Source organism: Scyliorhinus torazame, chromosome 5 (assembly GCF_047496885.1).
Source record: "Scyliorhinus torazame isolate Kashiwa2021f chromosome 5, sScyTor2.1, whole genome shotgun sequence".
Classification (NCBI taxonomy): Eukaryota; Metazoa; Chordata; class Chondrichthyes; order Carcharhiniformes; family Scyliorhinidae; genus Scyliorhinus; species Scyliorhinus torazame.
In genome coordinates, this window is record NC_092711.1 from 159,314,340 (window position 1) to 159,328,364 (window position 14,025).

The 14,025-nt window shown below is 46.7% G+C and overlaps 1 protein-coding gene and 1 long non-coding RNA gene across 2 annotated transcripts; one reads left to right on the forward strand and one right to left on the reverse strand.

Moving 5' to 3' along the window:
- Nucleotides 1–496: 496 nt before the first annotated feature.
- LOC140422167 (uncharacterized) lies at nucleotides 497–10,931 on the reverse strand. The gene is made up of 2 exons (XM_072507164.1): nucleotides 10,811–10,931; nucleotides 497–8,137 (listed from the first exon to the last, which is right to left on the reverse strand). The coding sequence occupies exon 2, from the start codon at nucleotides 7,780–7,782 to the stop codon at nucleotides 6,439–6,441; it is 1,344 nt and encodes a 447-aa protein (XP_072363265.1). The 5' UTR covers nucleotides 7,783–8,137; nucleotides 10,811–10,931; the 3' UTR covers nucleotides 497–6,438.
- Nucleotides 10,932–11,049: 118 nt separating this feature from the next.
- LOC140422207 (uncharacterized) lies at nucleotides 11,050–13,537 on the forward strand. The gene is made up of 2 exons (XR_011947308.1): nucleotides 11,050–11,446; nucleotides 13,171–13,537. It is a non-coding gene; the product is annotated as an uncharacterized lncRNA (long non-coding RNA).
- The last annotated feature ends 488 nt before the right edge of the window (nucleotides 13,538–14,025 follow it).

Here is a 14,025-nt window from a genome sequence, read left to right on the forward strand (position 1 = left end):
GCTCTCAGTGTGGGAAGGGATTCACTCAGTTATCCAGCCTGAAGTTACACCAGCGAGTTCACACTGGGGAGAGGCCGTTCATCTGCTCTCAGTGTGGGAAAGGATTAAATTACTCATCCACACTGTGGAGACATCGACGAGTTCACACTGGGAAGAGGCCGTTCACTTGCTCTCAATGTGGGAAAGGATTCAGTGATTCATCACACCTGCTGAGACACCAACAAGTTCACAAGTGATTACAAGGGTTGGAATTTGCTGTTATTGTTTCTGCTTCAATTATATCCAGGACTGCATTTTGTTCATTCTGACAATTGGTCAATGGGGAGGGTCGGAGGGTTTCTTTCTGCTGGACTGGCCGATCTCCCGACTTTGCCTGCAGTGGGCTGTTGCTCTTTGAGCCTGGTTGCGAATACATGGTTTCAAATTTCACAAGGATCTGTTGTACCAAAACCATAGTGTGTCTTTAACCCTTATACGATGGACAAATGACCATAAGTTGTATCATACAATAATATACTTTATTTACGATCACACAATTGTTACTGTTAATCAATCACACACACATGCAAGTTGAACTCTAAACTAATGCACACAAGACCTTAACTTAACTTTCAAGTGACTGGCAAGTACGGGGCAGACATGGCCTTATCTGGAGTCCGCAGTCTGGCAGTGTTGAAAGTCTGTTGCTGGTCGTTGTTATACTCGGCTCTGGTCCTTCCATCGATGGCGTGGATGGTCTTCCTCTTCGGCTGGTGATAGGTCACCGATGTTTGTTACTGTTGAGAGCTGCTGTCGAGAGAGCGAATGGTGGGCTGCGCAGCACCTTTTATCCCCAGGAGTTTGAGCCCCTTTGGGCGGTCCCAGGTGAAGGCCCAATCAATCGATCAGGGCTTGATCACCTTGATCGATAATGTCCAATTAAGTCCGCTACCTTGTCCGCGGGGCTTGTCCCGACCGGCCATGTCCGTTGGTGTCCGAGGCACATAGGCCTTCCCAAATGAGGAAAACGGACGCCACCAAGTCTGCCACTTTGTCAATTTCCATTTAAGCCCATTGTCCCGGGATGGCCTTTCAATGGCCTTTTTCCTGGGCTGTTAGCAAAAGTCTGGTCTGCAGCTTTTTGTCTATTTGGATACTGCAGCCTTGTAGAAGCCAGGTATTTTGAATACAACTAGTATAGGTAAAAGATAGCTGTTTAATCATGAGTGTTGAGCCCCAGTTTTAAATACCCATTTATACAGCATAATTCACTTTTACTGAGGTCCGTTGTTCTGGCAAATGCATATTTTCAGAGTCAGTGTGACATTAAAACAGCACAGTTGCAAGATAATTTGACACTGCTTGTGCTAATTGTCAAGGACTGGGACTGAATACCATAGCAACAGGAAGGCACCATTGTTCACAATGCAGATAACAGCTGGGTCAGAAAAGCTAATGTTGCACATTGAAGATGGACGGCTTGCCATCAAATCAAATGTGTTTGAGTCTAACCCAAACCAATTAGGATTATATTGGGGTGTGATTAGATGACTTAAGACAGATTTGAAAGTGTATAACTGAAAAGTTTCCGCCCGCCATTTTAGTGTTGTCTGTCCTTAATTTCTGTCTTTGATTCTGTCAGTGAGTCTTTCTGTAGTGTCTTTGTGTTGTGTTGTCTTTCTGTTAGTTTAGTCAGTTTTGTCCTTAATAGTCTTTCTGTTAGTTTAGAGATGTCTTTTGGGGGTTCTGTCAGTCTGTGTCAGTGATGTAATGCACTTTTGACTTTGAGTTTAGCTGAAGATTAGCTTTCTCTCTCTCTCTTCATGTTTCATTGCCAGACTTTGACCGTTTAAAAGTTACTTTCGAGCTGTCTGCCTAAGCAAAGAAAGATAATGCCTGTAATTCTCTGAAAGCTTCGAATTGTCTACGAATTGCCTTTTAAATGACTTTCAAATTGTAATCAAGTGACTACAAATAAAACAATTATTTTTGGCACCTGAGAAGTTTTAACTGAAATTTCTGCTGAGTTCCAGTATTCGCAAAGTGCTACTGGTAACCGAATAGCAGAAATGATATAAATTCCTTCAACTTTACACAGTCGAATAATACAAGGAATCGAACAACTTGGCATAGTCCAGAAATATTACAAATCTTACAACTTGTCGTATTGCGCCAGGACTTTGATTCATCAACTAAGCTTCCCCCAACTTGGTGTAGTTCGACAGGTTAAGATCCATAAATTACAGATTCTTACAAGCCTGTCTGTCCCAGTACTTGGCCACTTTTCCCAGCATCCTTTGCCAGACTCCACTTTAGGCGGCCACATATCCCTCCTCTTGATCCTGAACGCGAAGCGTGGTAGATCACAGACTTAGAACCAATACCTGCCCAGCATCCCCAGTCACCTGTCTATTAAGTAAGGCCCTAACACTAAACTCAGTTACATATTACAGATACTACTCAAATTGAACCTTACAATTACACACTTAACTATATGGGCAGCTGCTGCTCTACATCCCAGAGTGTTGAAAGAGGTGGCTGGAGAGGTACATTGGTGATTATCTTTCAAAATTCAATAGATTCTGGAATGGTTCCTGCAGATTGGAAGATGGTAAATGTAACCCCAATATTTAAGGAGGGAGAAAGAAAATGGGGAACCACAGACCCATTAGTCTGACATCAGTAGGAGTGAAAATGCCAAAATCTATTATAAAGGATGTGATAACATACGAATTAGGAGCTAAAGTAGGTCACTCGGCCCCTCGAGCCTGCTCCACCATTCAATAAGTTCCCGGCTGATCTGATTGTAACCTCAAAACGACATTCCCGCTGACCCCCCCGATAACCTTTCACCCCCTTGCTTATCAAGAATCTATTCAACTCAGTCTTCAAAATATTCAAAGACTCTGCTTCCACTGCCCTTTGAGGAAGAGAGTTCCAAAGACTCATAACCCTGAGAGAAAAAAGTTCTCCTCTGCCTTAAATGGGCAAGTTATTACTTTTAAAGTGACTCCAATTTCTAGATTCTCCCACAAGAGGAAACATCCTTTCCACATCCACCCTGTCAAGGCCCCTCAGGATCTTATGCGGTTCAATCAAGTCACCAAAACTCAGTTGTACACAAGCCCAGCCTGTCCAATCATTCCTCATAAGACCAGCTTCCAATTCCAGATGTGAGTCCAGTAAGCCTTCTCTGAACTGTTTCCAACACATTTACATCATTCCTTAAATGAGAGCAATACTGTACACAGTGCTCCAGATGTGGTCTCACCAATGTCCTGTAAAACTGAAGCATAACCTCCCTACTTTTGTATTCAATTCCCTTTTTGTGATTCATGCTCTTGGACAACCAGATCACTCGGAGTCTCAGAGCTCTGCAATCTCTCACTATTCAGATCAAAAACTTTTATATTCTTCTGGCAACATGGACAATTTCTAATTTTCTCACATTATTCTCCATTTGACAGATCGTTTCCCATTCATGTAATCTACCGCTATCCTTTGTAGTCTCCTTATGTCCTCTTCACAAATTACTTTCCTACCTATCTTTATACCATTGGAGGGTCAGAGCAGGAGTTGGCCATCCAGCCCATCGAGCCTGCACCGCCATTCAATACGATCATGGCTCATCATCCACTTCACGGTAGCACAGTGGTTAGCACAGTTGCGTCACAGCTCCAGGGTCCCAAGTTTGATTCCGTCTTGGGTCACTGTCTGTGCAGAGTTTGCATTTTCTCCCTGTGTCTGCGTGGGTTTCCTCCGGGTGCTCTGGTTTCCTCCCACAGTCCAAAGATGTGCAGGTTAGGTGAATTGGCCATTCCAAGTTGCCCTGTGTCCAAAAAGTTTGGGTGGGGTCACTGGGTTACGGGGATAGGATGGGGTTGTGGACTTAGGTAGGGTGCTCATTCCAAGGGCCGGTGCACACTCAATGGGCCGAATGGCCTCCTTGTGCATTGTAAATTCTATGATTCTATGATTCAATGTCTTTTTCCCCACACTATCTCCATATCCATTTGTGTTATTGATATTTAGAAACCTGTCAGTTGGGTGGCACAGTGGCCTCACGGCACCAAGAACCCGAGTTCGATCCTGGCCCCGGGTCACTGTCCATGTGGAGTTTGCACATTCTCCTAGTGTCTTGTGGGTCTCAGATCCACAACCAAACTTGTTGTGCAGCATTGGTGAATTGGCCACGCTCCACTGCCCCTTAATTAGAAGGAAATAATTTATTAAACAAACAAAAAAAAAGAAATCTGTCAGTCTCTGCTTTAAACACACTCAGTGACTGAGCTTCCACAGCCCTCTGGGGTAGAGAATTCCAAAGATTCACAACCCGAGGAGTAAAGAAATGTCTCCTCCGAGACCGGTCCGAAGTGGCTTCTCCCTTAGTTTGAAATTGTGTCCCCTGGTTTCAGACTCCCCAACCAGGGCAAACATCTCACCTGCACCCACCCTGTCTATTCCTTTATGGATTTTGTAAGTTTCAATGAAATACCCTCTCATTCCTTAGAACTCTAGAGAAAAGAGGCCTAGTTTCCCCAATCTCTCTTCCTAGGACAGTCCTGCCAAATCCGGAACAAGTCTGGTGAAACTTTGTTGCTGTTCCTCTGAGGCAATACCTTTCCTAAGGTCAGGGGAGTAAAACTGCACACATTACTCCAGCTGTGGTCTAAGCATTTCATAATGATCAATGTCAAGGCCACTGGATGGTATTCACTGAGGCACATTGCCTGGTTCTTCTTTGGCACCGGTATGATGGTGGTCTTCTTGAAGCAGGTGGGAATCTCAGGACTCCGTCAGGACCCGCCGTTTTCCGAGGGTTCACTTTCAAGAAGGCCAATCTGACTTTGTACGCTGTGACGGTGGGCATGGGTGTGCCCAAGGCTGCTTGGGGCAGATGACAGGTTTGTTGGTTTCCTGCTCGAAATAAGCATAGAATGCATTGAGTTTGTCAGGAAGGGGTGCGCTGTTGCTAAAGATTCTACTCGGCTTTGCTTTTTAGCGCATTATGTTGTTTAAGCCTTGCCACAATCGATGAGAGTCCATGATTCTCGCTTAGTCTGGACAACTCTTCTGTTGTCTCTTGGCATCCCTGTTGGCTTTGCAGAGGTTGTACCTAGATTTTTTTGTATAGGTCACGGTTGCCTGACTTGAACGCCTCAGACGTGGCCTTCAGTCGGGAGTGAATCTCCCGATTAAACCATGGGTTCATGGGTAACGTATGTACTACCTTCTTTGACACACAATCTTCTACAGACTTGCTGATGAACTCTGATGGTGCTGGCATACCCGTTTAGGTTAGCTGCCGAGTTCTTGAATATGGACCAGTCGCGTAGGAGCTCTTCGGTTGCCTCGGACCAGCATTGCACGACCTTCTTAACCGGATTCTCCCGCTTAAGTTTCTGCTTGTATGCCGGGAGAAGGAGCACCATCTTGTGGTTCAACTTTCCAAAGTGCAGTCAGGGGATGGATCATCAGGCGCCCATGACGCCCATTTGTGTAGCAGTGGTCAAGGATGTTGGGGCCACTGTTGGGACAGGAGATGTATTGGTGGAATTTTCATAGATTATCATAGAATTTACAGTGTAGAAGGAGGCCATTTGGTCCATCGAGTCTGCACCGGCTCTTGGAAAGAGCACCCTACCCAAGGTCAACACCTCCACCCTATCCCCATAACCCAGCAACCCCGACTAACACTAAGGGCAATTTTGGACACTAAGGGCAATTTATCATGGCCAATCCACCTAACCTGCACATCTTTGGACTGTGGGAGGAAACCGGAGCACTCGGAGGAAAGCCATGCACACACTGGGAGGATGTGCAGACTCCGCACAGACAGTGACCCAAGTCGGAATCGAACCTGGGACCCTGGAGCCGTGAAGCAATTGTGCTATCCACAATGCTACCGTGCTGCCCACTCTTGAGGTTGGCCTGGTTGAAGTCCCGGCCACGATGAACAAGGCCTCCGGGTATTCTGTTTCATTGTTATTTATAGCGGTTACAATTCATCAAGCGCCTTCTTCACTTCCGCCTGGGATGGGATGTAGACCGCCGTGATGATGGCAGGAGTGAACTCCGTGGAAGGCAGTATGGGCGGCACTTCACAGTCGGGTATTCCAGGTCCGGGGAGCAGTAGTTCGCCAGGGTCGCTACGTCCGAGCACCAGGAGGAGTTGACGAGGAGACAAACCCCTTCACCCACTCCAGGTTCAGTCCTGGATGTGATTAACAGCAGGAATAACAGCAGAATCTAACCCATCATCACTTGTGAACCATTTGGTGTCTCAGTATGTTGGAGGACTGAGTGAATCGCTCCCCACAGTGAGAGCAGGTGAATGGCTTCTTTCCAGTGCAGTGAGAGCAGCTGAACAGTTTCTCCTCAGTGTGAATGCGCTGGTGGGACATCAGTACCCGAGAGCTTTTAAACCCACTCCCACAGTCGGAGCATTTAAAGAGTCTCTCATTGGTGTGAGTGACATTGTGGCTCAGCAAGTGATGACCGAGTGAATCTTTTCCCAGTTGGAGAGGTGAACGGGCTCTCCCCGGTGTGACCTCGCTCGTGTTTCATCAGGTTGGTGGAGGTTCTAAAGCTCTTTGTGCAGTGAGAGCAGCTGAACGGTCTCTCCTCAGAGTGAATGCGCTGGTGGGACATCAGTAGCTGAGAGCTTTTGAAACCCCTCCTGCAGTCAGAGCATTTAAAGGGCCTGCTCTTGGTGTGAGTGACATTGTGTTTCAGCAGGCTGGATAATTGAGTGAATCTCATATCACACACAGTGCAGATGAACGGCTTCTGCCCGGTGTGAACTCTCTGGTGTCCCTGCAGGTGGGGTAACCGAGTGAATCCCTTATCACACACAGTGCAGATGAACGGCTTCTGCCCAGTGTGAACTCTCTGGTGTCGCTGCAGGCTGGATAACCGAGTGAATCCCTTCCCACAGTCAGAGCAGTTGAATGGCCTCTCCCCAGTGTGAACTCGTTCGTGTCTCCGCAGAGTGCCAATGTCAGTGAATCCCTTTTCACACTGAGAGCAGGTGAAAGGCCTCTCTCCAGTGTGAACTCGTTCGTGTTTCCGCAGGCTGCCAATGTCAGTGAATCCCTTTTCACACTGAGAGCAGGTGAAAGGCCTCGCCCCAGTGTGAACTCGTTCGTGTCTCCGCAGGTTGCCAATGTGAGTGAATCTCTTTTCACACTGGGAGCAGGTGAAAGGCCTCTCCCCAGTGTGAACTCGTTCGTGTCTCCGCAGGTTGCCAATGTCAGTGAATTCCTTTTCACACTGAGAGCAGCTGAAAGGCCTCTCCCCAGTGTGAACTCTTTCGTGTCTCCGCAGGTTGCCAATGTCAGTGAATCCCTTTTCACACTGAAAGCAGGTGAAAGGCCTCTCTCCAGTGTGAACTCGTTCGTGTCTCCGCAGGTTGCCAATGTCAGTGAATCCCTTTTCACACTGAGAGCAGGTGAAAGTCCTCTCCCCAGTGTGAACTCGTTCGTGTCTCCGCAGGCCAACAATGTCAGTGAATCCTTTTTCACACTGAGAGCAGGTGAAAGGCCTCTCCCCAGTGTGAACTCGTTCGTGTTTCCGCAGGCTGCCAATGTCAGTGAATTCCTTTTCACACTGAGAGCAGGTGAAAGGCCTCTCCCCAGTATGAACTCGTTCGTGTCTCCGCAGGTTGCCAATGTTAGTGAATCCCTTTTCACACTGAGAGCAGGTGAAAGGCCTCTCTCCAGTGTGACTGCGTTGATGCCTTGCGAGCTCGTGTGGGGCAATGTATCCCTTCCCACAATCCTCACATTTCCATGGTTTCTTCATGGTCCGGGTGATCTTGCGTCTCACCGCGTTGGACCATCAGTTGAAGACTCGTCCACACACAGAACACCTGTACAATCTCTCCCTGCTGTGAATGGTGCCGTATTTTTTCAGACTGTGTCACTGGTTAAAGCTCTTTCCACAGTCAGTGCTCTGTAACAGTCTCACATGGGTGTGTGTGTCTCGATGCTTTTCCAGTCACACTGATGTTTAAAATCTCTTGAAGCAGACAGAATAGACAAACATTTCTCCTTCTAGATTCAAAGGCCGATGATCCCAAGAATGGAGTGACTCAGTCAGTTCTTGACGTGATATTTAGTTGGAGATATCGGCTTCAAATTCCTCTCGTTCGAACTTCCTGCAAACAGATTTTACAATTGTAATCATTGTTAGTACAGGATAGAAACTCAGAACAGACAATTCTAGTTTCTATCGAACATTCTTTCCTCTCTCTTTCCCTGAAATGCTCTAAATCTCAATCCCACACAATCTCCCTCCATTCTCACTCTGCTATAACTAAAATTCGCCCTCCAAATTCTCCTGAAGATGCTGATCCAGGCTGATTGACAGATCCAAGCTCACTGTATCCTGTCCTGGGCACAGAGACCTGTATTCACTTACTTTCCCTTCCAATTTTCCTGAAGGTGCTGATCAACAAATCTAAACTCACTAAAACCTGTACAAGAGTAGAGATTCTCCATACATTCTCCTGATTAGAGATAGGGAAATTCTGAGGAAGAATTTTATTTAGTCATGGAGTAGTCATGACAGGGAACTCACTGCCCACAAGGGTTGCGGAAGTTGAGATGATCAATAATTTAAAATAAAATAAGATGGTTACTTGAAGAAAATAAACTTGCAGGGGAACAGGGATATCGAGGGGGAATGGGACTGACTGGATTGCTGTGGAGAGTCAGCATTGACTTGAGTTATCAAATGGATTCCGTCAGTGCTGCAATGGCTGTATGACTGGATATATATAATGTAGGTACAGTACTATATCACAAAACTGAAATAATAATACATATATTTTATTACAGAACCATCAATAATATATATAATACATACCATATAACACTAGACATATCTCTGTCCGATATTACATTTTTAAAAATGTATTTACGGGATGTGGACAATGCTGGTTAGGCTGGCATTTATTGCCCTTCCCCAGTTGCCCTTCTGAAGTAGCGGTGAGCTGCCTTCTTGAACTGCTGCAGTCCTTGAGGTGTAGGTACATCCCCTGTGCTGTTGTTTTTAAATTTGTTTTTTATAAATTTAAAGTACCCAATTCATTTTTTTCCAATTAAGGGGCAATTTAGCTTGGCCAATCCACGTCCCCTGCACATCTTTGGGTTGTGGGGGCGAAACCCACGCAAACACAGGGAGAATGTGCAAACTACAAACGGACAGTGACCCAGAGCCAGGATCGAACCTGGGACCTCGGCGCCGTGAGGCAGCAGCGCTAACCATTGCTCCACCATGCTGCCCTACATCCCCTGTGCTGTTAGGGAGGGAATTCCAGGATGTTGCCCCAGGGACAGTGAAGGAACGACAATATATTTCCAAGTCAGGGTGGTGTGTAACTTGGAAGCGAACCTCCAGGTGGTGGGGTTCCCAGGTATCTGCTGCTCTTATCCTTCTAGATGGTAGTGGTTGTGGGTTTGGAAGGTGCTGTCTGAGGAACCTTTATGAGTTACTGCAGTGTATCTTGTAGATGGTATACACAGCTGCTACGGTTTGTCGGTGGTGGAAGGTTTGAATATTTGTGGAAGGCGACGCAATCAATGAGGCTGCTTTGTCCTGGATAGTGTCGAGCTTCTTGAGTGTTGTTGGAGTTGCACTCAACCAGCAAAGTGGAGCGTATTCCATTACACTCCTGACTTGTGCTTGTAGATGTCTGGTAGACAAGCTTTGGGGCATCAGGTGGTGTGTTACTCGCCGTAGGATTCCCAGCCTTTGACCTGACCTGGGAGCTACGGTATTAATATGGCTAGTCCAGTTCAGTTTCTGATCAATGGTACCCCCAGGATGTTGGTTGTGCGGGTTTCAGCGATGAGAATGCAACAATGTCAAACGGTGGTGGTTAGATCCTCTCTTGTCGGAGATGGTCATTGCCTGGCACTTGTGTAGCGCAAATGTAACTTGCCACTTATCAGCCCAAGTCTGGATATTGTCCCGGACTTACTGAATTTGGACATGGACTGCTTCATCACCTGAGCAGTTGAGAATGGTGCTGAACATTGTGCAGTCATCCGCAAACATCACCACTTCTCACCTTATGATGGAAGGGAGATCATTGATGAAGCAGCTGAAGATAGTTGGGCCTAGGATTCTGCCCTGAGGAACTCCTGCAGTGATGTCCTGGAGCTGAGATTATTGACCTCCAATCACCACAACCATCTTCCTTTGGGCCAGGTATGACTCCAACCAGTGGAGAATTATCCCCTGATTCCCACTGACTCCAATTTAGCTGGGGCCCCTTGATGCCACTCTGTCAAATGCTGCCTTGATGTCAAGGGGAGTCACTCTCACCTTACTTCTGGCATTCAGCTCTTTCGTCCAAGTTTGAATCAAGGCTGTAATGAGGTCAGGAGCTGAGTGACCCTGGCGGAACGCAAACTGAGCATCCAGGAGCAGGTTATTGCAGATTAAGTGCCAATTAATAGGACCTTTGATGACTCCTTCCATCACTTTGCTGATGATGGAGTGTATTCTGACAGGGAAATAATTGGCGGGGTTGGATTTGGCCTGTTTACTGACCCTTTAAATGCCAGCCATCTCCTGGAGAAACCAGCCCTTTAATTATGAACATTCGGAAAGAGACTATCCTTTTAGACAGACAAATAAATGTGTCAAGCTGAGGGAGCAAAGGATGTCAATGTCTTTGAGGGAGAGAGACCTGGGCCAACCTTTGCAGAGTCTGCACCTCCCTGGATTCACTTCCTTTCCCTTCAGTTGCTGCAAGTTACCAATTGAAGGTGAGAATGAGAAAAGAAATGGAAATGGGGAGAAAAGAAAGTGTTTTACTCACAGATGTTGGAGACAGGAGTCTGTGTGCAGCTCAAACTCATTCAGGGTTGGGGGAACAACAGCTTTGCTCGGCAGAAACCTCCATGTCCAACTTCCGCATTGAGACAATGGGGGAGTTCTGATTGGCGGAGGGGCAGAGTCTTTCCGGTCCTCCAAGTATTCCCATTGGCCAACGCCTGAGTGGAAAGGTCAGCGGAAGTGAGCTCCCCTGCGCATGCGCAGCCTCCCCTCTCCCCTGAGATATGCGCAGTCTCGGGTCAGCGGAGGGGGAGATCACCGACGGCCGGAACTGTCAGCCGGTTGCCTGGAAACCGTCTCGAGGATGTGTTGGAGGAGAGGGAACAAAGGGTGGGGGGGGGGGGTTCGCGTGTCCGCGCGCCGGCGTGTGCGCACTAATGCAGTGACGTCACCCCGGAGCGGATTGATTCCTATTGGCTGATTTAGAGGATTAGCTCCTTTGTGATGTCACAATGTGGAGGTTGAACAATGGGTTTCAGACTAAAATTTCCTCCTCTGGACAACATCTGGGAGCAAATCAATGTCTCCCCCTTTCAGAAGTTCATAATGTGGAGATGCCGGCGTTGGACTGGGGCGAGCACAGTAAGAAGTCTTACAACACCAGGTTAAAGTCCAACAGGTTTGTTTCGATGTCACTAGCTTTCGGAGCGCTGCTCCTTCCTCAGGTGAATGAAGAGGTCTGTTCCAGAAACATATATAGTCAGATTCAAAGTTGCCAGACAATGCTTGGAATGCGAGCATTAGCAGGTGATTAAATCTTTACAGATCCAGAGATGGGGTAACCCCAGGTTAAAGAGGTGTAAATTGTGTCAAGCCAGGACAGTTGGTAGGATTTCGCAGGCCAGATGGTGGGGGAATGAATGTAATGCGACATGAATCCCAGGTCCCGGTTGAGGCCGCACTCACGTGTGCGGAACTTGGCTATAAGCTTCTGCTCGGCGATTCTGCGTTGTCGCGCGTCCTGAAGTCCGCCTTGGAGAACTTGCCTGGTGATTGTCACGCGATGTCCGTTCATTCGCTGTCGCAGCGTCTGCATGGTCTCGCCAATGTACCACGCTTCGGGACATCCTTTCCTGCAGCGTATGAGGTAGACAACGTTGGCCGAGTCGCACGAGTATGTACCGCGTACCTGATGGGTGGTGTTCTCATGTGCAATGGTGGAATCCATGTCGATGATCTGGCACGTCCTGCAGAGATTGCCATGGCAGGGTTGGGTGGTGTCGTGGTCACTGTTCTGAAGGCTGGGTAGTTTGCTGCAAACAATGGTTTGTTTGAGGTTGCGCAGTTGTTTGAAGGCAAGTAGTGGGGGTGTGGGGATGACCTTGGCAAGATGTTCATCTTCATCGATGACGTGTTGAAGGCTGTGAAGAAGATGTTGTAGTTTCTCCGCTCCGGGAAAGTACTGGACGACGAAGGATATTCTGTCGGTTGTGTCCCATCTTTGTCTTCTGAGGAGTTCATAGGTATAGGAGCAGAATTAGGCCATTTGGCCCATCGAGTCATGGCTGATCTCATCCTGGCCTTATCTCCACCGTCCTGAGAGTTCTTCAGAACCCTTCAACCCGATTAAAAATCTGTCCAACTCCTCCCTAAATTTACTCACTGTCCCAGCTCCACCACACTCTGGGGTAGTGAATTCCACAGATTCACAGCCCTTTGGGAGAAGCAGTTTCTCCTCAACTCTGTTTTGAATAGAGCTGCACTGTGGCCCAGTGGTTAGCACTGCTGTCTACGGTGCTGAGGACCTGGGTTCAATCCCGGCCCCAGGTCACTGTCTGTGTGGAATTTGCACTTTCTCCCCATGTCTGCGTAGGTTTCACCCCCACAACCCAAAGATGTGCAGAATAGGTGGATTGGTCACACTAAATTGCCCCTTAATTGGAAAAAAAATAATTGGGTACTCTTAAAAAAAAAAAATTTTTTTAAATTAAAACTGTTTTGAATTTGCTACCGCTTACCATAAGACTATTACCTCTCGTTCTGGAATGCCCCACAAGAGGCAGCAGCCGCTCCAAGTCCACTTTATCTTTCCATTTCTTTTCTCATTCTGAGGGGACATTGGTGACTTGCAGCAGCTGAAGAGAAAGGAAGTGAATCCAGTCTGTATGTTCCACACATTTTGAGTTCAGTAATATAGACATATTTCTGCCTGGCAGTCTGCATGGAGAATTTCAGGCCTCTCCAAAACGGGAAGCAGTGAGCAGGGATCTGCCAGTCAGTCTGAATCAGCACCTTTAGCGAATTAGGAGGATGAATATTACAGAGTGAGAATGAAGGGAGAGTGTGTTGGATGGAAACTAGAATTGCCTGTTCTCAATTTCCATTTGTAAATTCCTTTTACAGGATATTAGATGAAGATTTTCAGAAAAAAACCTATCGCCACTTCAGGATTTGGAAAAGTCACTTGGTTTATCGGGACCTGAATATCATCAGGAGAACCATCACTGCAAAAGACACTTCTGGGGTGAAGGTTTGCCAGTCAGGCAAAGGAACAGAATGGAAATAAACACAGGAATGAAGAATCACATTGGGCTGGTTCCAGGAGAATTGAGTGACAACTTCAGCGACGTAACCATGGAGTGTGATTTTTGATTGCCTTAAAAGTAAAAGGGCAACATTCTCTTTATAGTTCAAGGGATACGTTCCCTATAAAAATAGTGTTTAGGCATTGTTGTTTCTAGTTTGTTGCAGTAAAGTCATAAAACCTGAAGTTTTTGTCTTACGACTCATTAATTTGTTCACTGGGTTTAGAATTTATCTTTCAAAATTCCTGATCTTTTCAGAGATCTTACACAGTTGGTTTTGAGTCACAAGTTTCAACTTTCCATTTAAGCCTCAGGCAACTTGCTGTCTCTCTGTTGTTCGTGTCAATGACAGCCTAGTAACAGAGCTGAGGGCTGGAGATGCTGTGACCCCTTGTCGGAGCTGGAATCAGTAGAAAGAAGAACCATAGTTTCTGGTTGAGCTTTGTGTGAGCTGTCTGACCATGATGATATATACAATAGCTAACCAGGTAATATGTTGTGATGATGGTTTAGAAACAGACCCTGGGTAGATGAGTTCACTGAAGCTGTGGACTTGTCAGCTGTACAGTGAAACCAGGCATCCAACAGCCACAGTGACCTGTAATATTGGACACTGGGTTTAACCCTGTTTTGTATTAAACAGACCTATCTGATACTGGGGGTGATATAGTTA